This window comes from Tympanuchus pallidicinctus, unplaced genomic scaffold (assembly GCF_026119805.1).
Source record: "Tympanuchus pallidicinctus isolate F22 unplaced genomic scaffold, pur_lepc_1.0 scaffold3, whole genome shotgun sequence".
Classification (NCBI taxonomy): domain Eukaryota; kingdom Metazoa; phylum Chordata; class Aves; order Galliformes; family Phasianidae; genus Tympanuchus; species Tympanuchus pallidicinctus.
Genome location: NW_026294747.1, coordinates 65,587,163 through 65,611,608, shown reverse-complemented (window position 1 = coordinate 65,611,608; position 24,446 = coordinate 65,587,163). Strand labels below are relative to the sequence as shown.

Genomic DNA, 24,446 nt, shown 5'->3' with positions numbered 1-24,446 from the left:
CACCACATATTTCCTTTAAATTGTATTTTTTCCCCCACTTAATTTCTAGATGGATGCATGCAATCTGTCAGAACTTAAACACAGAGGAGGAAGTGGAAAACATAGCTGATATGGGTTTTGACTGTACCATTTGTAGGCCATACATACCACCAACAAACGGTAAGAAGACAATTGAAACCAATGGCAGGACTGCACACTGCAATAAATAGGTGTGGGAATGGGTTATGGTTCTTTTCTGTGATGGAGAGTTGGCTTGTTGTAGAAGCAAGATCTTTGTTTTTATTTTAAGGGCATCCTGGAAGTGTCCTCAGCTCTTTCTCACCCTCTGGTAATTGGCTGCAAAGCCATCTCTGCAGCCAAAGACAACCTGTCAGGGAGAATTCTTGACGGATTTAGTGAAGATAATTTGGGCAAAGGACTAAAAACATCTGATATTGAAAGGGATAAATGTATCTCACTTTGTCAAGAGGAAGGAAGAACAATCTTAATTGAAGAATATTGAAATACATTCTGTGCAGAAAAACATTCCATATATCAATGCTTTGAAGCCTTTTGAAACAGCAGTAGCTGTAACAGTCTATATAAGCATTTTTTCCCTCCAATCTTATGGTTTATTAATGCCACTCCCTCAGCTCTCCCAGTATTTAAGACCTATAGTTCCTTAGATGTGAAATTTAAAAATACCTCCATGTTTCCCTGCTTGAGATTCTCATGTTTTTGTTAGTTAAAATACGTATTTCTAATGAATTTTCGTCTCCTCTTGACATGTTTTCAGGAAACATACAGACTTCCTTGTCTGTAGTATGCAGTTTCACAGCATTGGTGCTTCAGGAGCTGAGGTTACTGTGGTTTTTCTCTTTGAGCACAGCTACACCATCTGGTTCTGTGGGATGGTACTGGCTGATATTATAGTAGTGGCTTGTCAGCAATTAGATTGGCCTATTAGATGATTTATGGTCTTGCTACAAGAATAGTATCCTGGGTCTGTTTTCTCTGCCTGTCAGCACACAGGAGTGTCTGCTTCAGTCTGTTGCTTTAACAGAGCACTGACGCCTCTACACGTTTTCAGAATAATGGTATGGTAAAGTGTTTCATGTTAACTCTTTATTGAGAGTGTCATCAGATTTGAGAACATGGTAGAAGGAAGGAACAAGAAGCAAGCAGACGTTTAAAAAACAGAGCAGCAGGGGTAAGATTGAGATAAAGGGTTGGCTACAGCAAAAGGCTTGTGTTCAAGAGGTCTGCCAAGAAGAGTTCAGCAGAGATCTGGAGTTCCTTTATGCCTCCTGTCCTCATAACGATGTGACAACAATTGTAACTTAATGATGTGGCTTTGGGAAGTTATAAATTCGCTTGCATGAGTTGATCAGCTATATGTGTGTGGTTGTGGAACGCTTCTAAGTATCGCACTTGTGTCACTGTTGGAAGTAAAGATTACATTTACTTATGTATTTCTACAACTTGCTTCACGTTTGAGCTCTACTTTCTCAAATTCAAAACGGAATTAGTTTTCTCAGTGGAAAAACCAAGAAACTCGTAAATATAACAGTTTTCTGTTTCTTTTGGTGATAATGTTTGGACACTTAAAATGCACATGTCCAAGTAAGGAATCCTACCTTTTCCTTTTCCTTAGAAGCTTGCAGAGCTAGTGCTTTGGTGATAATAAGGTTCATAATTTGGTAGGTGGAACAACTTCAGAAGGTGGTATCAGGCGTTTAACTTCCAAGCGTAAACTGGCTCCTGAGAGAGTCCTTTCTGATACCACCATGGAGTTGTGTAGGTTCATCTTCTGAGAAATAGGAACCAGTCCAGCAAGACCTGTTAGAAAGTTCCCCACCCTTTGCAGTTTCTGCTCAACTCTTTTATGAGACAAGTTTCTCTGCTTTATCTTTGTCTTTTTGACTCAGTATGTGTAGTAACTCTAACGTGTGTACATTTGCACAGTTGCATGTCTAAATATATCATTTGATGCATGTTCTAGAAATATTTGCATGTACTTTTATATGAAATGTCTCAGTGTTTTGTTAATTTTTCTACGTTTGAAAATTCGGTGTAATTTTCTGTTTCAAGATGAGAGAAACAAATGCTAATATTATAAGGTTTCTTAGAGTATACCATATAGGAATTTTATTGAGGCAGTTCTTTCTCTTTCCATCTGATCTACCACAGAGGATATTAATGTGTTGCAAATATTATTACAATTTTCTCTACTACTTTATTTGAAACGAATCAGGAGCCCCTCAACCTAGTAACTTATCACTACATAGCAGCTGAAAAGTAGGTATATTTGTTGGTAGTAAGTAAATGTCTTTTAGAATGTACGTATTGAGAAAGAGCTTCCAGTTTTCTCTCTTTAGAAAACCAGAACCTTAAGAGTTCTTGCCTATCTTATCTTAAGAATATAGAATATGTATCTGATAATCTTAAAGTCATCTTCTTCATGAAATAGGAATAAAATATAAACAGTTATTCTTTTTCAGCACACATGAATATCCGCAGCCAGCAGATGGTAAAATTTGTTCCAAAGTAGTGTGCCATAAGTCTTAATTTGTATATTATTTTGAAATACACATCTTTGATCAGTATTCCATCAGGTTGTTTTTAATATGGTCTCATGTGAAAATAAAGAATCGTGGAATTATCTAGGTTCAAAAAGACCTTCAAGATCATCAAATCTGACCAGCCTGATCTGCTGATTCCCATCACAAAACTGTGTCCATTAGTGTCACGTTCACATATCTCTTTAATATATTCAGGGATGAGGACTCAACCACTTCCCTGGGCAGCCTGTTCCAATGCTTGACCACTCTTTCCATGAAGAAATTCTTCTTCACTAACTCTGTTGATTTTCTCTGAACATGCTCAAGCAACTCTATATCATTATAGTGTGGGGCTCAAAAATGAACACAATATTTGAGGCATGATCTCACCAATGTTGTGTTCAAGGGGACAGTAATTTCTCTAGTCCTATCAGCCACACTTTTTCTGATTCAGGCCACGATGCCATTGGCCTTCTTGGTCACTTGGGCACACTCTTGGCTCATTTTCAGCCAGCTGTTGACCAACACTCCTAGGTCCTCTTCCAGGCAACCTTCCAGCTGGTCTTGTCCAAGCCTGTACTGTTGCATCAGGTTTTTATCACCCAAGTGCAGGACCTGAATGTCATGCAGTTGGGCTCGGACCCTCAATCCAGGCTATCTAGATCCTCTACAGAGCCTTCCTGCCTAACTTGGTATCATCTGTGAGCTTATGAGAGTGAACTCAATCCCCTCATCCAGATTACTGATAAAAATGTAGAGCAAAACTGGCTCCATGACTGAGTACTGGGGTGCACTACTGGTGACCAGCTGCCAATTGGACTAAACTCTGTTCTCCAGGACTCTTTGCACCCTGCCAACCAGCCAGTTCTTCACCCAACAAAACAGTACACCCATGTAAGCCACAAGCCAATTTTTGGGGGGAGAATATTATTGGAAACAGCATTAAAAACTTAGCCAAAATCCAGGTAAGAAACATCCACGGACTCTCCCTCGTCTACTAATCAAGTCATCTTGGAGGAGATCAGTTTTGTCAGGCAGGACCATATGTGCTGTGAAATGACATCCAAGATCTGCTCCCCCTTTCCTGGTACTTTTTGAATTAATAATAACTTTCTAATTAGTAAGAACTTAAAAATAATCCTGATAACTTTCTAATGTTACCATGATTGAAGTACTGGCAGCTGATCTAGGTAGCAGCAGCCTTGGTGCTGTACCTGCACGTTCAGGATAGAGATGTGCATTTCTCACCCCCGCAATCATACTCTCTCCCAGACAGGCAACTCTAAACCATCTAGCCATCATTTCTGCCTGTCATTTACCATTGTACAACATGGATCCCCTTATGGAAGCCCCATCCATAAATTTCATCCCTTCAGCTCTGCCTGGTTTTCTTTAGTGGGAACAGCTAAGGAGATCTGAATGCAAATGCACGTAACAGCTAGTTACAGCTCATGTGGTAATGCAAGACTTGCTGTGTATACTTTACATTGCTTCTATATCCTGTACTTATAATATTAGGAGCTAAAATTTTAAATTTTAATTATTTGGTGTGTATATTTTTTCAGCTGTTAGGTTCTTGTATGTTGCAGTATTTGCAAATAAATCCCTGCATCGCAGGCATCTGGTATTACTCAGGTATTGTCTCCACATCGACCATTTTGTACTATCCCTTATGCTGATTTCATTTTTTCCTTGAATTATTCCTTTCTATTGCAGCCTTTAAATTGCAGCCACCTTTCATTTTGAACTGTGATTTATTCTTGTCATATTGGACTTTGTGCACTTCTTTCTTTCTTTTTTTTTTTTCTTTTAGCTGAGGCTGCTGCTTATCATTCAGCAGGTTTAAGACCCTTTGGAAAATAACGATATAATTTTGGTTGAACATCTGAGTTGATCAGAAGGCTGTCGTTTCTTTGTTCTATTTTTAAGGAGTATTTTTTTCCCTTTAACTGTCTTAGTCTGACTTGGAATTCTTTTTTTTCTATTATCCATTTTATTGATTTAATCTTTTATCTGCACTCTAATTAGCTCCTTTTATGGAAATTTGCTCAATACTGTCTTCAAACATTGTGCATCTTCTTTGGGCCAGTCTCTGAAGTCCTCACTTTGGTTGCTGTCAGCTTGTTTGTCTGTTTCAAGTCTATTCAGTCTGAATTTGTTCACTCTGCTGTGAACAAAACAGCAGCAAATTCTGCAGCACTGAATTTGTTCAGTCTGATATGGATGAAGACTCCATGTTGTACAACTTTTGTATTAGGACACCACATTTCTGTTCACAGTGATCTTTGTGAATTTTTTGCTTACCTTAGAATCCAGTTCAATAGTTGTTAATTCTGACTTAAAACAACTTGTAAACAATGGAAAAAATCAGATTATATCACTTCTGCCTTTGATTATCTCTTAGAATTTGCCTTTCTGTGTTTGTGTCTTCCATCCTGCAGCTCATCATGTGTTTTTCTGCTTCCCTCCAGCTTAGTATCACCTTCAAAATGTCATTTTCACTTTTGTTTCTTCCGTGCTTTTTCCTTCAGTGTCTATCAGTTTTTCAGTAATGCTCACAGGCTCCTTACATTTTCTAATTTTCTGTAGTTACACTTGCCATAAAACGTTCAGAGAACTACAATTCTTGAAGACAGATTTTGTTTCCTTATTTCTCATGTATGCGTAGAAAAACATTCTCTAGATTTTGTATCAACTACATCCTTGTTTTGTATTTAACGGAGTGTTAACGTTATTTGGAAGCTTGTTCTTTTCCTAGTCTTGCCTTTGTCTCCCAGATTTGTGTGTGAGATTGTAGCACACATGCAACTGGTCTGAGAAACATGAGCCTTCCTCACATGCTTTCCCTCACTGGTCTGGGCTTGTGTAGTAGATGCAAAAGTAAAACACTGGATGTTTATCCAAGAGTTAAACTCAGCCTAGCTAAGATTTCTAGGGAAAAAAAAAAAGTGAATAAACATTGAATGTACAGTAATGCTAACCATGTCAAACTAACTTTTTTTTTTTTGTTTTAATTCTCAGAGTGAGATAAAAGCTTCTAATTTTCCCTGTACTTAACTGTCTACATAATCTCTATAAAGTTACTACTAATATTAAAAATCTAATGTACATATTACAGGTTAGTGAAGCGTGATTACAGTTATTGTAATTCACGCCGATGGGAGAAACATTTCTACCTGCAGCAGTAGTATGCTAGCACCAGAGGACATTTTGATCATTTGTTCTCTGAAGCATACAAGGCACAATTTTGAAATTGAGCTTCTACTGTTCCATCGGTCAGTATTTTAATTTTGAATAAGAATGACCCTTTCTAACATGAACTGGTCATGTCTCATCTGCTCTAGGATGTTATATCAGCCTTACTTTGTTTCTGGTATATCAGACATCTGACAGTATAGACACAGCTAGAAGTCAGTGTACGAAGCTGTTGGAGTCCCCTACCACTTCTGGGAAGATAGGACAGCAAATGATACCTGTTCATAAAGTCCTCCTGTTATTGGCATGTAGTTCAGCAAAACCTGGACAATGTGAGCAGTGTAGGGGTTACCTTAAAATCCTCTAGATCCAGAGCATGTGTTTGCCTGTGATCCAGTAGGCAGAGATAATTTGTCATCATGTTCAGTGCTTCCCCAGAGCCTTTCCTGGCTCAGGCGAATTGGAGAACTTCAGCTGATGCCAGGCTTGTTTTGTAATCGCATCTTCTGGGATGCTGAAAAGCCTTTTTTAAAGGTGCTGGTGAAAGTTGCCAACAGCTTTTATTAGGGAGTTTAACAGAACAGTTCAAAGGGAAAACTACTTGAGAGTTTCAGTTTAAATCAAGTCACACTTTTTAAAAGTTGAAATGATTTTCCTTATATTTTTCAGTGCCTTCTTTGGACTGTTGTGATTCATCAGTTGGAGCTCAGATTATTTCAAAATCAAAAGAACTAGGTAAAGAATGTAAATACTTAATCTTTGATCATTTAGCATATTGTAAGGGTATACTTTTACATCAGGCAAAAATACCTTTTTGTTTTTATAACACATGACATTAACTATCCTTCCAATTATCACAGCATGCTTTTCATTTTTTTCTATCTTCTTTTTTTCTCTTTTGCTTGCCATACGCGTGCTATAATAATAATCTGAGATTGTGCTTTGATTCTGCAGACTTAGTTGCTTGCCTTAATATTAGCAGTAAAAGATAACACAGTTTGGCTGAGTTAAAAATACATAAAGGATGAAATTGTAGGAGGACACAACTTTTCTGTATTTGTCTAGTGTATGCTAGGAATTTACAGTCTTGACAAGCCTACTGACAAGTCGTTTTTTATCGTAGTGCCTAACACATTCATCATGTTAGGGTAGCTTCCATCATGTCAGGATTTTATTCTACTTGATCCTGCTAAGTGTAGTTCTGAGAGAAGTTTGTCCACTCCAATATCTGAAAAAAAATGTGCAGTTTTTTTATGCGCTCCTTTTTAGTTCAACTTAAGAAAGCAATCATCTATGAAGAGTTGCATTCAGAACCAGCTGTGTTTTGGGGTGCAGGATGCTACATAAGAAAATATTTTTTGTTGAAGAGAGCAGAAGTTATGATGTTCAGATGTTTTCAAAAATTATGTTATCCAGTCATTATGCAATTGGGCTCAAAGAGCAGAAGCATCATTGCAGCCTCTTCATTATTGCGCATACCCAGAAAGTTCCCAAACTTTTAGTTGCAGTTGCTGGAGCAGACGACTGAGACAGCAGTGTCTTTCTACATTGTGAAGTGAGGAATAATGTAAAAAATTTATCAGACTCAGTTGTCATGCAACAGCTTCAGGAGGTAGAAGTCTTGCAGGTCTTGGGAGACTTGGGTTCTACTCAGTTTACAAATAGGTCTTGAGCCATTCACTTGATATAATTTATTTTTTGTCTATCTAAGAGGGTTAATTATTTGCTTGTTTCACTAAGAGTTCTACAAGAGTAAAGCTGAGTTACGACATGAAGCTGTACAGCTGAAGGATTTGGCTGTTAAGCAGCAGGGACCCAGACTAAGACTTGCACAGATTTTTCTGTCAGGGATACCCAAATACCCTGTAAGGCACCAGTTTCCATAATCAATTAGTTCTGTCTAATGAATTCTGGATGTAAGTTGTAGCAATGTAATGGATGGTTGCTGGATTTGACATCAGTCCGAATTATAAAGCTGTAACTGCAACATGTAAGACAGTATCATATCTCTCTGTTTTATTTATACTGACTTCCTCACTCATGAATCAGTTCCATACATGTGAATTATTAACTCTTAAAAGTGCTATTCCTAAAGATCTAAGACTTGTAAATTAAAGAGTTTTATATTGCTGTTATGATTCATTTAACTTTTATAGACCCACCGAAGACATACACACAGGATGGAGTCTGCTTGACAGAATCCGGCATGTCTCAGTTACAGAGCCTAACTGTCACAGTACCTAGAAGAAAACGGACGAAACCAAAGCTTAAATTGAAGATTATAAATCAGAACAGTGTGGCTGTGCTTCAGACACCCCCAGATGCCCAGTCAGAACACTCAAGAGATGGCGAGATGGATGACAGTAGAGGTAGCAATGTTCTTTTGGCCTGTCTTGTATGTTGAGTGCTGCACTACATGTGTACGTTGCATCCCTAGGAGAATTTATAACACTCATTTTTGTAAATTCTGTACTGAATGATCTGTGGGAATTGCTTGGACAGTAGTATGATTCGTTGTTGAACAGTCCAGGGATTTTCTTACCATTGTTCTGTTTTTGTCATCCATGCCATGCGAAACACTTTTCTGAGGCTGGCTACACTGGAAATAGGAGTTGCCTCTTTGATCATTGGATTACTTTAGGGAATACTGTGCATTTACTGAGTACAAGTGCATTTTGAGGCTCTCAACAGTGCGAACACCATTTGAAAAATGGTACTGTTGGCTCAGCAGTAGATTCCTGTGAGGCCTACATTTGAAACCAATGAGAAAGTGAAATAGCTCTTTACTTGAAGTATTTCTTTTAAAAGGTGGGCTGAACTGAGGGGAGAAAATACTTTTTGTTTGTTCCTATCTTCAAAGTAGAATTTAAGACAGAATTTAAGTTTGGATATGAGTTCTGAGAGATGACTCTTGTTCATGTTGATGACACTGTACGTAGAGACCTGCCAAATGGTTTCAGTTTCCAGGGCAGAGTATCTGTTTAACGTGGAGGTAAGAGGCAAGTTGACAGTGCTTGCACAACATCTCAGACTGGCAAGGGATGAAGGGGACTAGCACTTGCCTATCCAACCACCTCATTCTGTGTATGGGAATGAGATTTTGGTAAATTGTAGAAAACTTTAGGAGAGTTCCTTCAACTGCGTATTTGAGCACGGAGCAGACTTATGTCACAGGGGCCAGCAGTACTCATTCTCATCTCCTTTCCTCAAAGAAAAGTGAGCACAGCAGCTAGAAGGTGGGAGTTGAGGGAGGGAAAAGAAGGCCCTAGGAGTAAGCAACCTTCTTTTTACTTCAAATCCTCTTAAGCAGTAGAAATAGCAGCCAGCATGGTGCAATACTGTTCTCCCATCCTCTTTGCCGTAGTCTGGCTGTATATTCTGATAAGTATGTTGGTAGGATTGGTGTTAATCCGTGGCCTAAGGAAAGGCTTACTGGAACAGCAGGTGTGAAAGTTATTACATTAGTCATGCAGGTGTCTGTTACGAGTGGAACATGGGCACCCCACATCACCACAATCTAACATGCTCTGTTTATGCAACATTACCTTGTTGTTAATCAGATTAAATGTCATAAGAAGCTTTTTTTAGATACAGAGTGTGTGCTTGAGATAACTGGGTAGTTCAACCATCAACATAGTTTCCATCTTAACTTGTTGATATAAGTATTGTTCCTGTTGTTTGATTAGCACATTCTTAACCTTCTGCTACTGACTACAGTTGTTTTTTTTTTTTTAAATAATAGGTTCCCTTTGTTTATAGCCTTTAAAACAGTTAAGTAATTGATTTTCTTTTGTTTTCTTTGGAATTCACAGTGTTTGGGATATTATCATACCATTACTCTGACTCTTATTCATCTCATGGCTTCGTACAGTCCACCAAGTGGGTTGTTGAGAGGAAAAATGCTTTCAGTTTTGGTTTGAAGGCATCAAGATAGAGAATTAACCACTTCCCTTGTTCTTTCACAATGGTTGATCATCTTTGCTTCTACGACTGTGCTTGTATTCTATTTAACAATGATAACTTTCTTATCTGCTTGTTGACTTTTACATATACCCTTTTGTACTAGATACCAAGACACTTAAATGTAATAGCAGAGTATGATAGTAGAATCAAAGCTTCAGACTTTAATTTTAGTTCTGGATTTCTTCTACTGTGTTGGTTTTTTTTTTTTGTTGTTGTTGTTGGTTTTGTTTTGATTTTATTGTTTTGGTTTTGTTTTTTTCTTCTGCTGGGAAATAGCAAACAAAAATATATGTGCATGTTCCATAGATGATTTTTTTATGCACTGAGAAAGTGTATTCACATGTGGCTGTAACTGTATGTGAATGGTAGACTGGCTGGGTTTCCTGGAATCTCTAGCCTACATGTATTCTGTAGAGTGGATCTGTCCCTGTTCTCTGAAGTTTTTGTGTGGGCATCAAGCTGAATAAGGCCATGCTGCTGCTTTGATTGAAGCAACGTGGTACAGTAATTTCAGGTAAATACAAATGGTGTCACCAAGCTGAGTGGTGCAATTGATACAATGGAAGGAAGGAAGACCATCCAGAGGGGCTAGGACAGGTTTGAGGAGTGGGCCTACATGAACTCATGAAGTTTAACAAGACCAAGTGCAAGGTGCAGCGCTTGGGCCAGGGCAGTCCTAAACATTGGTATAGATTGGGAGTCAAATGGATGGAGAGCAGCCCAAGTAAGAACCTAAAGAGGCCTACAGGAGAGCTGGATGGGGACATTTTTTTCAGGGAGTGTAATGACAGGACCAGGGACGATGGTCTTAAACTGAAAGAGTCTAGGTTTGGATTAGATACAAGTAAGAATTTTTTCACTATGAGGGTGGTGAGGCACTGGAACAGGTTGCCTGCAGTGTTTGCCCCATCTTGGTAGTGCTAGGTTAGATGGGGGCTAGGTTAGATGGGGCCCTGCACAGCCTCGTCTTGTGGGACGATGTTCCCTGCCCATGGCAGGGGGTTGGAAATGTGTGGTTTTTAGGGTCCCTTCCAACTCAAACCATTCTGTGATTCTATGAAAAGTCAGGTCAGTGACAGCCTTTGAAAGAGCAAGAGTTGTAGCTGTACCACAGCTGACTTGGTATTATGGTCCACTTCTGTCTGCACTAGGACTGAGTAGACTACAGGCTATATTCCTAGAACTATATTTCTCCTATTCACAACTGTATGCATAAATACAAAGCAGAAAATTTGTATTTTGGTATTTTTTCCAGGGTCTATTGTATATTTACCCTAGATATTTCAAAAGCTTTACAACTTAATGAAGATGTAAGGTCATTATTATAGTCACATCTTAGAGATGCCAGAAACAGAATTAACTGAGTGTCTCTTCAACACCAAAGACTTATCAGTACTCTTATCTGTTTTTGACCTGCAGACCTGTAGAGTATAAACTCAAAATTGTGATCTTTGTCTTAAAGGCTGAATACTTCTGTTGGGTTGAATTTTCTGTTATATAAGTCAAACTCCTCTGCATAAATAACTCTGCTTTCAGTCAGTCACACAGCTTCAAGTCAAGAACCCTTCAAACTAAGAGTCATTATATATTATCTTCCATCTGTAGGCTGTATTTTTTCAGTCTGTCTTCACAGTGAAAACAAACTCAACCAAACATAACTTAGGTAGAAGGTAAACAAAATATATCTTGCAAGTTAGATGGTGTTCATATTCCTCAGTGTACTGTTAGAAATTGCTTAAATGCTTGGAAAATGCAGCACAGGGTACTGAAAGAGGTGCCTAAAGTGATAAATCTCAAGATTCACATGTAATAATGATAGTGTTTAGTCACTGGTATTGTGTTGACATAACCTCACAGGAAATTAAGGTATATACTGGGTCTTTGTGTAGTCAGGTGGCTTTCTCTCAAGTGTGGAAAGAGCATGGCTATTTATCATCCTCCTGAAAAAACTGTTATTCTCAATAATTGCTGAGAAAACATAGAGATGTATGCATTTTGGGAAAATGTCTTCCTCCCCCTTTCCAGTTGAACTTAGCATTGCATCTTTTCTGCAGAGGGTGATCTTATGGATTGCGATGGGAAATCTGATTCCAGCCCAGAACGGGAAGCTGTGGATGATGATACCAAAGTGGCAGAAGGAGCTGATGGGATTAAAAAAAGAAAGCGAAAACCCTACAGACCTGGTAGGACACACAATTTACATAATTGTGTCACTTGCTCAGCTCTTTTTTTCCGTACATTAAAAAAAGAATAGGAAAAAAATGTGAAATTATGAAGCGTTCTCTTGCTAACTGGTGATTTTATTGTTTTAAAGTTTTTTACCAAATACTTTTCCAAAGGTTGCTGCATAGCAGTACAGCTGCAATAATATCTTGTCAATTACTGATTTGTAGTTGGAATCTATACCTTGTTACTGATTCTTAACTCGATAGGAAAATGTACTCCATTTATATCATCAATGGAGACCAGTTTGTGTGTATACATCTTGAAGTATCTGAATTTCAGAGAACTTTCCACTGGTATCTTCCTTTCTGAAATCGTTGATAAGAGTAACGTGCTAAACATTTGTGGAGTACTTCTGGCAATTAACTTTAATGAATGCATTTATTGGATGGAATTCATTTATTTTAATTAATCAGTGCCGTCAACTGTTAATTATTCTGTGGAATAACTTGTGTCTTGAATGCAGAACCTCTTGAGCTGTCTCTTGACAGAGGAAACCTAAGTGATTGTGTAGCAAGTAGCTCTGATTCTTTTAGGTCTCGTTCTGAACCCAAGATAATAAGTAAGGTGTCCTTAGACAAAGGCTGCCTTTTTGAAGAGCCTCTACATCACACTCCTCAGTGTCTGTGCTACTGCTGCTTTTGTTTTTCATTATGCAACCACTCACTGCTGTGGGATGATAAGCAGATTGTAGTCATTGCAGTCACAAATACTCTTTTCAGTGGACACACCCATCCTCCTTACTGTGATGGCCATATCATCTGATTATGAAGATAGCAGAGGAAGTTTCACTTGCTTCCCTATCAGCAGTTAAACAGCTTTCTACCACTATTTTCCCTCCCCTGTGCTGTGCAAGAGCCGTGTCTCAGAAGGTCAGGCCCATGTGCATTCTGCCTTCCATGATGGGGGCACCATATGGAGATGGTGGTGCAAACCCACAGCTCTTAACAGAGAGTTCCTGCTTCTCTGCAACTAATATATCTCAACAAGCCATTTATTTCCACTGACTCGTCCTCAAGAGAAGAGAGCTTCATTTGCTCAGAGTGATTTTGGATCATGAGTTGTTAAGCAGCCATCTGTTAGTTTTCTGCAGCCAACAATTTCCCTGAAAAATTTAACAAACCTGAGTTTGATGCATGTACGTACCTATAGACCAACTGTAAAGGACCAGGAGCACTGCAGTCAATCATTAGTGAAGGATTCTGGAGTTTCAGCCAGTATCGTGTTGGTTAATTATCTTTTCATTATGTGGTACAGCCTTCTAATACTGTCATTTGGAGTGCTGAGCTCTTCAGAGCAATTCGAATTTTCTTATGACCCCTTAATGTTCTTTAATAGGTTTCATTTAGTAGATTGACTAATTTTAGCAATTCATCAGCTTGCCAAGGGAGGAGAGAACCAGCGTCTGAAAGTCACCAGGTTTGGTGATTTAATCTTCTTGCAGATGTATTAAAGTCCTAAAATTCTGATCCTTTCTGATAATTACATGTATACCCACTGAGACATAAAAATTAAGAAATGAGAATCCTCGGGCGCGTAGGATTTGTTCATCTCTAGATGCAGTTGTCCCTTTTACCTGCAGAATAATCTTGGCTTTCATTCTTGCTGTGAAATACAGTTTTAATCAGTATATTGAAATTTTGCTTCCTTTTTAGGTATTGGTGGATTTATGGTACGTCAAAGAAGTCGTACAGGGCAGGGGAAGACTAAAAGATCTCTCTCTAGGAAAGATTCTTCTGGGTCCGTTTCTGAGCAGTTGCCTGGCAGAGATGAGGGTAAGTGCAGAAATTTGCTTTTAATTTTTTGTTCATGCATAGTAAAGTGAAAAATAGTGCAACTTACAATGTATGGTACTTTCTGGAGATGGAATGTGAAGGAAGCAGGTTTTAGTGTTTGTTGTGATGACTTTTTTTAATGGACTGAAAATACTAATTCCTACGCACATACAGTTTTGGCAGAGCCCATGATTTACAAAGAAATAGAAACAATTGCAGGCTGTTGTTAAAGCTTAGCAGTGTGAATTGTAGGGACTGTTGTGTTGTGTCAGAACTCTAGCTTAGACAAGTAGAAGGTAAAAAAAAGTGTAAGAAATGAGGAAGGATGAGAGCAGTTCTTCTGATAAGCCTTCCTTCACACATATCTGGATCTGGAGTTATCTTCTGGATCATGAGTTTTAATATTCACCAATGTTGCATGTTGCACAAAGATATTAGAGCTTTTTTATGTATCTGATTATGCTCTGTGAATCCTGTACTAGTGAGCTCAATGATATTTTTATTGTTCTATGAAGAAGTAATTGCCTTCATTCATTTTAAACTGGATATGTGAGAGTTGTTTTGTAAGATAATCTCACAGTTTTATGTTTAAAAAAATCAGTATTAATTTGTAATACTCTAAGATTCTCTAGCTGTGTCATCTTTCCCTCCCTTTAGTTGTCATCTTTTCCAGGCTGAAGACTCCTACTTAGTTAGGTCTCTTTTCTCACCATGAAACCACTCTGGTGCCTCTGATATTTTAATATTCAGTGGATTGGGCATCAAACAAGAAGTCAGGTGTTGCTCCTAGGACTTATTCTCGTGCTTGCTATGTGTAATTACACTAATTATTTCATCCATCTGGGTTTTTGTGCACTATGTAGCATAGATATTTAGGTATCATTGAGGTGAGATGTGGAATGTATTTAGTTCAGTCTGTTTGTTATTATCAGTAGAAAGAGGCAGCTGCTTCTGGAAATTGACTGACACTATCTTAGAGGACTCTGGCCTTCAGTTTCTGCTGTTACTCCTTCCTGTTTGCTGAGCTATTCAGTTTGAAACATGGTGGAGACCTGTATTTACTGCAGTATGTAGTCAGTATTAAAACCTAATAGATTTTTTTCCTTATTTGCTTTTGTAGAACTACTTTATGAAGTCAGCAAATCATTGCAATCCAATGTAGTAGCTGGATTTCCAGTTCAGAAAAAGAGTTTGCTTTCTCTTCGCTATTAATGTTAAAGATATGTTTTCCTGCTTTGTAAAAACTATGATATGCTGAGTTGTTTTAGGTACTGCAGATAAATTTTGCTTCAAAAAGTTTCAATTCATACATGGGTATTTTCTCCTTTGAGTTAAAAAAAAAAAGAAGTGAAAAAGGTTGAAAAGTTAATTATTCATTCTCAGAAACGTTCTCAGTAACAGTACAATGCTTGTTGTTCAAAAGCAACATTCTTCAGTTAAACAGTTAAGCTTCTTGCTCAGGCACAATTGCTTGTTAAGAAAAAAATAACTCAGAAAATCTTTGTATGTTTTTAATCATCATGGCTTGCTGGGAGCTTCCTCATCAGCCTTGCAAGGGCACTCTTGCCATGTCCTGCTTCCTTTTGCTGCAAAAGCTCTCTCTTGAACAACACAGAGATCACAGTGTTGGTGAGCCTCAGTTTACCGGCTGTTCTCTGTGTATGGTACAAGAGATGACTGCAGGACAAAGTGTGGCAGATTTTACTACATGAAGTACTTTGTAAACTGACTTCCCTGGATCATTAACTCCTTGTAATTAGCTTTTGCAAGGGAGAAGTGGAGGACTTAAAAAGTTTAGTTCTTCCCCTCGTGTTTTCACTGATGTGTTGGATTAAAGCATTGAATGGTTGATCAACACACTGTTCTTTTGTGTTCATTAGGAAAAAGTGCAGTGCAGCTTTGTATTTGGTAGCTGAATAAACATGCAATTTTTATTGAAGGACTTCTTTATGGATTCCTTTTTTTTCATCTGTGCATTATTTCTACAAGCCACAGTACAGGTTTTAAAAAGTGGATTGTACTTCTAATTTGAGAAAGATTGGTTTATAAGCAGGAAGGTGATCAACACGTAATTCAGCAGCGTAGATTTTGGAGATGCTGCTTCAGTAGAATCCTCTTTCAAGCTGGTTGAATAGTACCTATAGTTTTCTCAAATGACCACATTTTTAGGTTGGGTTAGAGACAGAAAAATTGAAGCTTTACCTACAGGTGATAAAGTGTGATAAGATCATGATGTAGCTACTGTCACAGATGACGTTTTTGACTTCTTGAACCCAGACAGATGATCAGGTTCACAGCTGTCAAGATGAAAGTCACCTTTAGAAGATACCTAGAGAGATATTCAGATTAATTCAGATAACTGAATGCCCTCAAACTGATAGCAAGGTTTGCTACCACTCTACCTTTTGAGAAAGACCCAGAGTGCTTTATTTATTTGTTCCTGAATGTTACTTTTTCAGGCTGGACAGAGCAGTTGCCTGACACTCCAGTTGAGGAGTCTACCCCAGCTTCTGAAAGTACTGAGAAAATAAAAAAACGTTACAGGAAGAAGAAGAATAAACTTGAAGAAACTTTTCCTGCCTACTTGCAGGTAAAACTTTCGCTGTGTTTTGTGTGTATAAACATTTACATACAAGATCTTTGTGTTTGTTGAGTCATAGGTCATTCAAACTGTATTTCTTTTCTAACTACCAATTTTTCACTCAAATGGTTTTGCACTTGGGCCAGAAGAATCCCAGGCATATATACAGACTGAAAGGAGCAGTCCTTGAGAGTAGCCCTGCATAGAAAGGACCTTGGAGTCCAAATGGTTGAAGAACTTAACATGAGCCAGCAGTGTGCTCTTGCAGCTTGGAAGGCAAATGGTATCCTGGACTCCATCAGAAGAGGGGTGGCCAGCAGGGACAGGGAGGTGATTGTCCCCCTCTACTCTGCTCTTGTGAGGCCCCATCTGCAGTACAGGTTTGGAATCCTCAGTACAAGAAAGACAGAGAGCTGTTGGGGAGGGTCCAGAGGAGAGCCATGAAGACGATCAGGGGACTGAGCACCTCCCCTATGAAGACAGGCTGAAGGAGCTGGGCTTGTTCAGCATGGAGAAAAGAAGGCTGCGGGGCAGCCTTCAGGCAATACCTGAAGGAATCCTATAAACAGGAGGGGAGTCAACTCTTTGAAAGCATAGATAACAGCAGGACAAGGGGAAATTATTTTAAGTTGAAGGAGGGAAGATTCAGGTTGGATGTCAGGAGAAAGTTCTTTACTATGAGAGTGGTGAAGCACTGTCATGGGTTGTGCAGAGAGGCTGTGGATGCCCCGTCCCTGGAGGTGTTCAAGGCCAGGTTGGATGGGGCCCTGGGCAGCCTGGTCTGGTATTAAATGTGGAGGTTGGTGGCCCTGCATGTGGCAGGGGGTTGGAGTTTGATGATCCTTGAGGTCCCTTCCAATCCAGGCCATTCTCTGATTCTGATTGAAAAATTTACTAGAAAAATTTCTTGAAAATTTACTAGACTGATTATTGTCAGATTACCCATGCACTCAGGTTTAGGCGAGTGGTAGCTGTTGCACAGTATTTCAAACGTGAAATATATATTTAACAAGATTCAGTGTTTTGTTCCTCCATCTCTGGTTGGATGATGTTGTATTAGTTGAAATCCAGCCTTTCACTGTTCTGGTTCTGGTTTGTCGTGAACATTTTGTTCAGTCATGATCAAGTTGTTCGGTGGTATTCTTCAGCTGTCGTTTTTCTGCCGAAGAAATACTCCAAGTGATGAAAACCTTTTTGAGATATATTATGTATTGCTGCATACATTTTTGTATGTTTGTAGTAACACTGTATTGTTACAGTTTCTGTGCCATGCATATGTAAGAGGGCTTGGAAGTTTTGCTGTATAATTTGAGGTGTGAAATTGAGGCAGTTATGTAGCGACTTCAGGTGAGTGGTAAGCAGCATATCCACACCTCATAGCATGGAAAAAGGACTGCCATACAGGATGGAGTGTGGAACTCAGATCAAAATCATTGATGTTTTCATTTTAACTTTGCTGTTTGTGTAACGTTTTCAATAGATACAGTGTTTTGAATCATTTTGTCCTCCTTGCAGGAAGCTTTCTTTGGCAAAGATCTACTAGATACCAGTAGACAAAACAAGATGAGCCTTGATAATTTACCTGAAGAATCACTTCCAGTCTCATGTAAAGCAAATTTGGCTACCAGTTTCCTGGATCCTTCATCTGACCCTCTTCTTAGCTCAACCTCCACTCCAGCTCAGGCGAAACTGGGACATCAAGGTACAAAAAGCTGTAGTTAGTGATAATCTGCTAGTTTGTTTTTGTTACAGCTTGAACTTGTCCATGATTTTCTTTCAAAGTGCAACTGTCATCTTTTTAGCATTCCGTATGTTAACTGTCCTTGCAAAGTAACATTTATAATGAGTTGTACCCAGCTCCAGGACATTGCTTGTGCCAAAAGGAGCAGTGGAGGGAATAATCGGAACTTGATACAAATCTGAAAGTGTTTGACAGTAACATTCACATCTGTAAAATTCATGAAAATGAACTCCATCCAAGAATACATGTACAAATGCATTATAAGAGAATACAAAAATACTCTAATTAAAAAAGCATTTTTAGAAGTGTACTGATGATTAGTCAGGTAAGTATCATCCACCTTTCGTCTTATTTAAAGTGTTAGATTCTTTTAGGCTGCCAGTCTCCTCTCTTCCTCCTGTCCTTTCTGAACACAAGAACCCTTTCAAGGTACAGTTTATAGCCCCTGGGTAATCTTTTGGTTTTGCTTTCTCTTGCAAAACTTTGCTGGAGATTTTATTAAGAGATCTGCAGATAGCCAGAGGGTTACAAGTACTGCTGAAAGGACAGTGTCATGGAAAGGAACAATTAAAAACTTTACTGTTTTCTCCACATGCTTTTTTATCTCAATGGCTTGTAGTATATGCTCTGTGCTAGAGGTGTCTTACCATTCTGTATTTTTTTTTAACTGCTACTGGTTCTTCTTTACATGGGTTAATTTGTCACACTTCAGTTTATCCTCGCATCTTTTTCCATCTAAAGTTTCCAACACCCAGCAGTGTTTTGCAGAGAGATCGTTTATTTGAGATTGTTACACAGCGAAAGCCTGCTAAATGAAAAGCAAAAGGCTGTATTATAATTCAGCATTGATTGTTATACACTGGAAATTGTGAGTAATAGAGAATACAAAGGTTACATTCTCCTTAAGGGGAAACCACTGAAAAAGAAGTATTTCAAAGTCTTTATTTCATTGGTTCCAACTCTGCAAGAAAATGTATTTACATGGACATTTTTTCACCTCGGCATACTTTGAAGGAACACAGATTCAGAGGTCTTTGTCAGCATATCAAACTGCATGATTGAAGTCATTAATGTTCGTGTAGTATGATAGTATGAAGCGTCAGAATTGTACAAACTTGATACTTACGTAATGTTCTATTTTTCCAAGAAAAGGGAGATTAAAAAGGGAGAATTTTTTAAAACATGTTCTTTGAATAAACAAAGTTGTAAAACTTCATAATTTCATCTTATTTTTATATAGAAATAAATTATAAGGATGTGGTTATTAGAAAATAAATAAATTACTAGCAACCATTGAAGTTGGTAACCTACTGTCTTTCCCATTTTATATGAGAGGCTCAAAGGACAGTATTTTCTGGCCATAGGAATGTTCTCAGCAGTGATATCTCCAGTGTTAGGAATTCAGGCCAAAACTGTGTCCAGACAAAGCTGTTTGTTGCAGTTGGAGAGCCAGTGGGTGAAGTCATCTGCCAATTTTGATCTGCTCCAATGCAATTTTTCTTAACTCTTCTGCTGTGGAAGACAGTCATTTCCACAACAGGATCCACGTGTCTGGAAGAGCCAGATGCAATTAGAGTGATGGAGACCCTCATAAATTTGCTAATTGTTGAGCTAGCAACTGTCACATTGTCCCTTCTGGCTAGCATTGCAGAGGAACTGGTGGTGAGAGCAGCAAAAGAGCACCTGTGCTATTTTCATCAGTTTGACACAGACCTGCTTTGTTCACTGCACCAGGAGGTGGTAGGAGCATGTTGTTGCTGTGTTATTTTCCTGCAGTGCTTTTTGTCACAATGATTGCTAACTCGGTGAGAGTCCATGCTTAACTGGATAGATCTTACCCACAAGGAAGTTGTTCTTCTCTGGGAAACTCTAATTGATTGAATCCAGAGGTAAGGGTTAGAAAAAGTTCATCTTCCAAAGAGCTCTCAAACATCTGAAGAAGTTACTGAATCTGCTTTGCTTTTCAGCATGTATACAGGGCTGAGGGAGTTAACAGTGATGTGTTCAGCTTCCTAATGAATTTACAGTGTATTTCAATGACACTCTGTGACCATTTATTCCTAGAGCTTCATTAAGGGTAGCCAAATCTTTGGCTAGTAGTGATGGCAGCCAGAAGAGTGTTGAGTCTTCATTGCCTTACTAATTAGTGTTTACTGTGTTTGAAGCTCTGATTTTTGTCTGGTAAAGAGGCTGCAATTTGTATCTTCAGTTATAAGACTAATCTCTCCCATAACACGAATGGCACACCAATGTGGTGTATTTTACATGGTCCCAAGCCTTAAATTCATTTAAAAGAGCACTGGAGCAGAGTGCAGAGGCTTACTTGCTGGGAGCACCAGGTCTCCAAAGTGCCTGGCTCACTGGTAAAGATGATGATCTGTACATCCTGAGTGCTCTGGGGACTCCCTGTGTCACTCTTGGGATTCTTTACCTGGCTGTGTCTCATCAAAAAATAAATAAATAAATAAAATAACCTCTTGGCAAGATGTATTCTGTGAAGGTTCTGCAAATAAGAAGGAATGCTAAGGGAATTCTTCCTGGACAGAAAGAGAAGGGTCTGCACAACTGATTCCAGAGCTGCTGGGGTATTTTGTAACTAGGTAGGTAGTGTTTGATTAAACACGTTAGGGTGGCTGCAGCCTTGGGAGAGGCATTTTTATTCTTTGAACATTTAAAGTAAATACATCAGAGGAGTTGGGATCATGAGATTAGCAGTAGCACAGCGCTCTGTTAGAGATCCTACATTACAAGCAACTTATTCTCCTTTTAGCCTTGTCTTAGCTTACATCTCAGTTCTGAAGAGTCAAATTAATGAGCAGTATTGAGCTATTTATTTGGCAGCAGATGTCAACCAGCTATTGATTGTGATCTGAAGCAGCTGACTAAAGGGATTTAGTTATTTCCAAGATAATTAGCACTCGCTGAATTAAAACTGGCAAAAAAGAAAAAAAAATGTTTTAGATGAAATGTATAGTATGAAACTTATGGATCATGGAGCCTAGCCTCCTCTATCACTGGCCCTCAGTATTTTTATAGTCTTAACCAGCTCCATTGTGATAGCAGTTAGCTTTTTTACAACCCACTAAACTCATTGGAAGGCCATTACAGAATCTGATTGCCTGAATAGTTAGAAGCCCTTTAACTTAAAGCCTAAATTTATTCACAGTCAGTCTGTAACAATGGATGGTAAACACTTCAGTTACATTTTTCACCTTAGTCCTTTCTGGCTATGTAGTGTATTTATATTCAGATTAGAAGTTGAATTATTAGGAACAGTTTTCAAGCTGTGGAGAAAAGCACCACAGCATCCAGAACTACTGAAGGCTACTGATACTGTCTTGGTGCTTCCTTCGTAAAGGCTTTTTTCTCTTTAGTATTTATTTGACTTCAGACAGGAATTCAGTTAAAAGACAGATAAAGTCAGTCCTCTGCCTACTAGCCAAGTGAAGATATTAACTGTGTGCACTTGGTGTTAGATACCAGCCTGCGTGATGAAGTTGAACCAAACACAGCAGCCATGTGGAGAAGGACTTAAGGGTCCTGTTGGATGAGAAGCTGGACATGAGCCAGCATTAAAAAAGGGCTGGCCAGCAGGGAAAGGGAGGTGATTGTCCCCCTCCTCTCAGCTCTTGTGAGGCCCCATCTACAGTACTGTGTCCAGGCATGGCGACTCCAGTACAAGAAAGATGCTGAGCTCTTGGAGCAGGTCAGAGGAGATCACTAACATCAGCTTGGAGAAAAGAAGGCTCTGGGGAGACCTCATTGTGGCCTTCCAGTACTTGAAGGGAGCATATAAACAGGAGAGGGAATGACTGCTTACATGGATTGATAGTGACAGGACAAGGGGGAATGGTTTTAAATTGAGAGGGAAGGTTTAGGTTAGATATTAGCAGGAAGTTTTTCACACAGAGGTGGTGAGGCACTGGAACAGGTTGCCCAAGGAGGCTGTGGATGCCCCATCCCTGGAAGCATTCAAGACCAGGCTGGATGTGGCTCTGGGCAGCATGGTCTGCTGGTTGGTGACCCTGCATGTAAAGTAGATGATCCCTGTGTTCCTTTTCAACCCAGGCCATTCTGTGGTTCTGTGATCTCTGTTCTCTTGCTGTTAGCTGTCTCCTTTACAAAACACTTTTTTTTGACTCTTTGCCTTCATAGGCTTTTGTATCTTAAATACTGAGTTCTCATTTGATCTTGTGGTGCTTTTTTTCCCTTAAGTCCATCCAGTCTCCCTTCCACATGACTGATTCACATTATCGATTTTACTATACTCAGAAATACTGAAGAATTTAGGCTTCTGAACATGGCTACAGTACAAACAAGTGAGACTTGTTTCTCACTTCAGGGCAGCCTGCAGAGCATGGCACACTAGAAGGGCTCTTTTAGCCTGGTAAATCTATATTTGAATTTAGAGCACAAGCTATCATTTATCACCACAGTCACATTTAAACATGAAATTGCCACAATTGGTTGATTTTATTTTGTTCCTCTTACAGGTAGCACCGATGACCCCTTAGCTGACCTTTCTGAAGTCTTAAATACCGATGATGACATTCTTGGAATCCTTTCTGATGATTTGGTAAAATCTGGAGATCATTCAGGTGTGTGGGTTTATGAGGTCTCTCTGGTATTTGCTTTCTTTTTCTTCTCTATGTTATGGACGTGGTTGTTTTATACCTATGGATTATGCTCTAGGTTATTTCAGATACAGTTTTCATATTTTAAAAACACCTTGGTTTGAGATGATTTTGTTGGCTTCTACCAAAAAAAAAACCAACTGAAAACAAAAAGCCAACAAAACAACCATACAGCCTCTTCAACATTTTGTTTTACCTGTCTCTTTGCTTTGCTGCTTAAGAGAGAATAAAAGTAGCTGCTGTTGTCTGTCATACCTGCGTAGCTTTTTCAGCATGAAGCTTTTTCTTTACTTTTGTTTTGTTTTGTTTTCATGTTATAATCATCCATTTTATCTGGTTTGGGTCCTGTAGGTCTTGATTTATGCACTTTCCAGGTTGAGAACTCACCCTCCCCATTTGGTAAGAAACTAAACAATGGATGATCCATGGTTAGAAGTAGTCACCTTTCCTAGTGACTTTAGCTGAAAGAACTGCATGTGTAGAAACTAGCATTCCTTTACTGTGTCACTAATTCATGCTTTCATTTTCCACTCTTTCTGTATTGTTTGAGTCTAATGTGACCTCTGCACGCTGCATTTAGTAAAGTACTGCATAAAATTTTGCTGCCAGTATTTGGAAACCTTCCTGAGGTTTTGTTTTTCACGATACAAAGCCATGTGTTTTCTTGCTGTCGCTGTATAATATTACTTACAGAAGTAGTGTATTGTTTTTATCATAGTGGTATCTTTAGTAAATTACAAGCATTTTAACAATGTGATTATATTAAAGCATGAATAGTTAGATTGATATCTTTTTTCCACTGGATATCTTTTTTTCTACTGGATGATGATTCATCAGTTTACGTAGTACACAATTTGGCAATAAGTCGAATGGCATGTTTCATTATTTTAAATTTATTTTTATTTGGTGTTTAATACAGAGATATATTTTAAATACTGAAGTGTATAGTTTTATTTTCAAAGATGTTTCTCTTTTGAGAGTTATATTGGCATGTAAGGGATGCTGTGAAATTTATATAGGAAGTTATGTTTTGTCAGGATCAACAAATCACTAGTTGTAACTTACAATATTCAGTAGTTGTTCTTGAAATGGAAACTATTGTGAAGAGTTTGATACTGAGCACACTTCAAGAACACTTCGGTAGATAATTTAATGTAATATATAAGAATGTGTGGGAGTGAAACTGGAGGTACACAATAAACCATATTGACTGCTAGCGTGATTGTTTTTAGAATGTGAAAAATGATTACAATGACCTTTTTACTGAGAACTGTATGCTTCAGAAGATGCTGTACCTGAACTCAGTTGTCTTATTTCAACACAGTTTTCCCATTCTTCCAGTTGCATTCCATTCAATCAACATTCCTCAAACAATACAGTAAACTGGAAGTGTATAGCTGGGGGTATTTGTTTACTTTTCTCTAATGAATGTTTTCTTTTTCCTTTCCTTTCAAGTTTTAAGGAAGTCTTCATTTAGTTGATAGCTCACATCTAGAGAATTTATTCTCAATCAGTAGATTTTGGTATTTGTGTCTAACTTTGTATTCTTCCCTCCTTAGCTGGATTGGACATTGGTCCCATCTCTGATGATCCTTCTTCTCTGCCTCAGCCAAATGTCAACCCAACTTCACGGCCACTGAGTGAAGAGCAATTGGATGGAATCCTCAGTCCAGAACTAGACAAAATGGTCACAGATGGTAACTTTTTGTTGTTCTTGATCTACTCTTCTGGAAAATGCTTTCTGTTGTTGAACTCACATTGCTACCCACGTACTGCTACCTTCTCGCTTGCAGA

General features: G+C 38.6%; 1 protein-coding gene across 13 annotated transcripts in view; it reads left to right on the top strand.

Annotated features, from left to right (window-relative positions):
* The window catches only part of KMT2C (lysine methyltransferase 2C), a 187,043-nt gene that overhangs the window by 124,329 nt on the left and 38,268 nt on the right, over positions 1-24,446 (top strand). For 9 of the 13 annotated variants that reach the window (XM_052692586.1, XM_052692582.1, XM_052692581.1 and 6 more), the window contains 10 exons: positions 50-159; positions 6,405-6,470; positions 7,892-8,104; positions 11,753-11,881; positions 13,577-13,696; positions 16,156-16,286; positions 17,793-17,979; positions 22,512-22,616; positions 23,004-23,051; positions 24,212-24,349. In XM_052692586.1, the coding sequence (XP_052548546.1) occupies positions 50-159; positions 6,405-6,470; positions 7,892-8,104; positions 11,753-11,881; positions 13,577-13,696; positions 16,156-16,286; positions 17,793-17,979; positions 22,512-22,616; positions 23,004-23,051; positions 24,212-24,349 (1,247 nt within the window). The remainder of the gene's footprint in view (positions 1-49; positions 160-6,404; positions 6,471-7,891; positions 8,105-11,752; positions 11,882-13,576; positions 13,697-16,155; positions 16,287-17,792; positions 17,980-22,511; positions 22,617-23,003; positions 23,052-24,211; positions 24,350-24,446) is intronic. The other 4 variants (XM_052692587.1, XM_052692578.1, XM_052692580.1 and 1 more) reach the window with 3 other exon arrangements.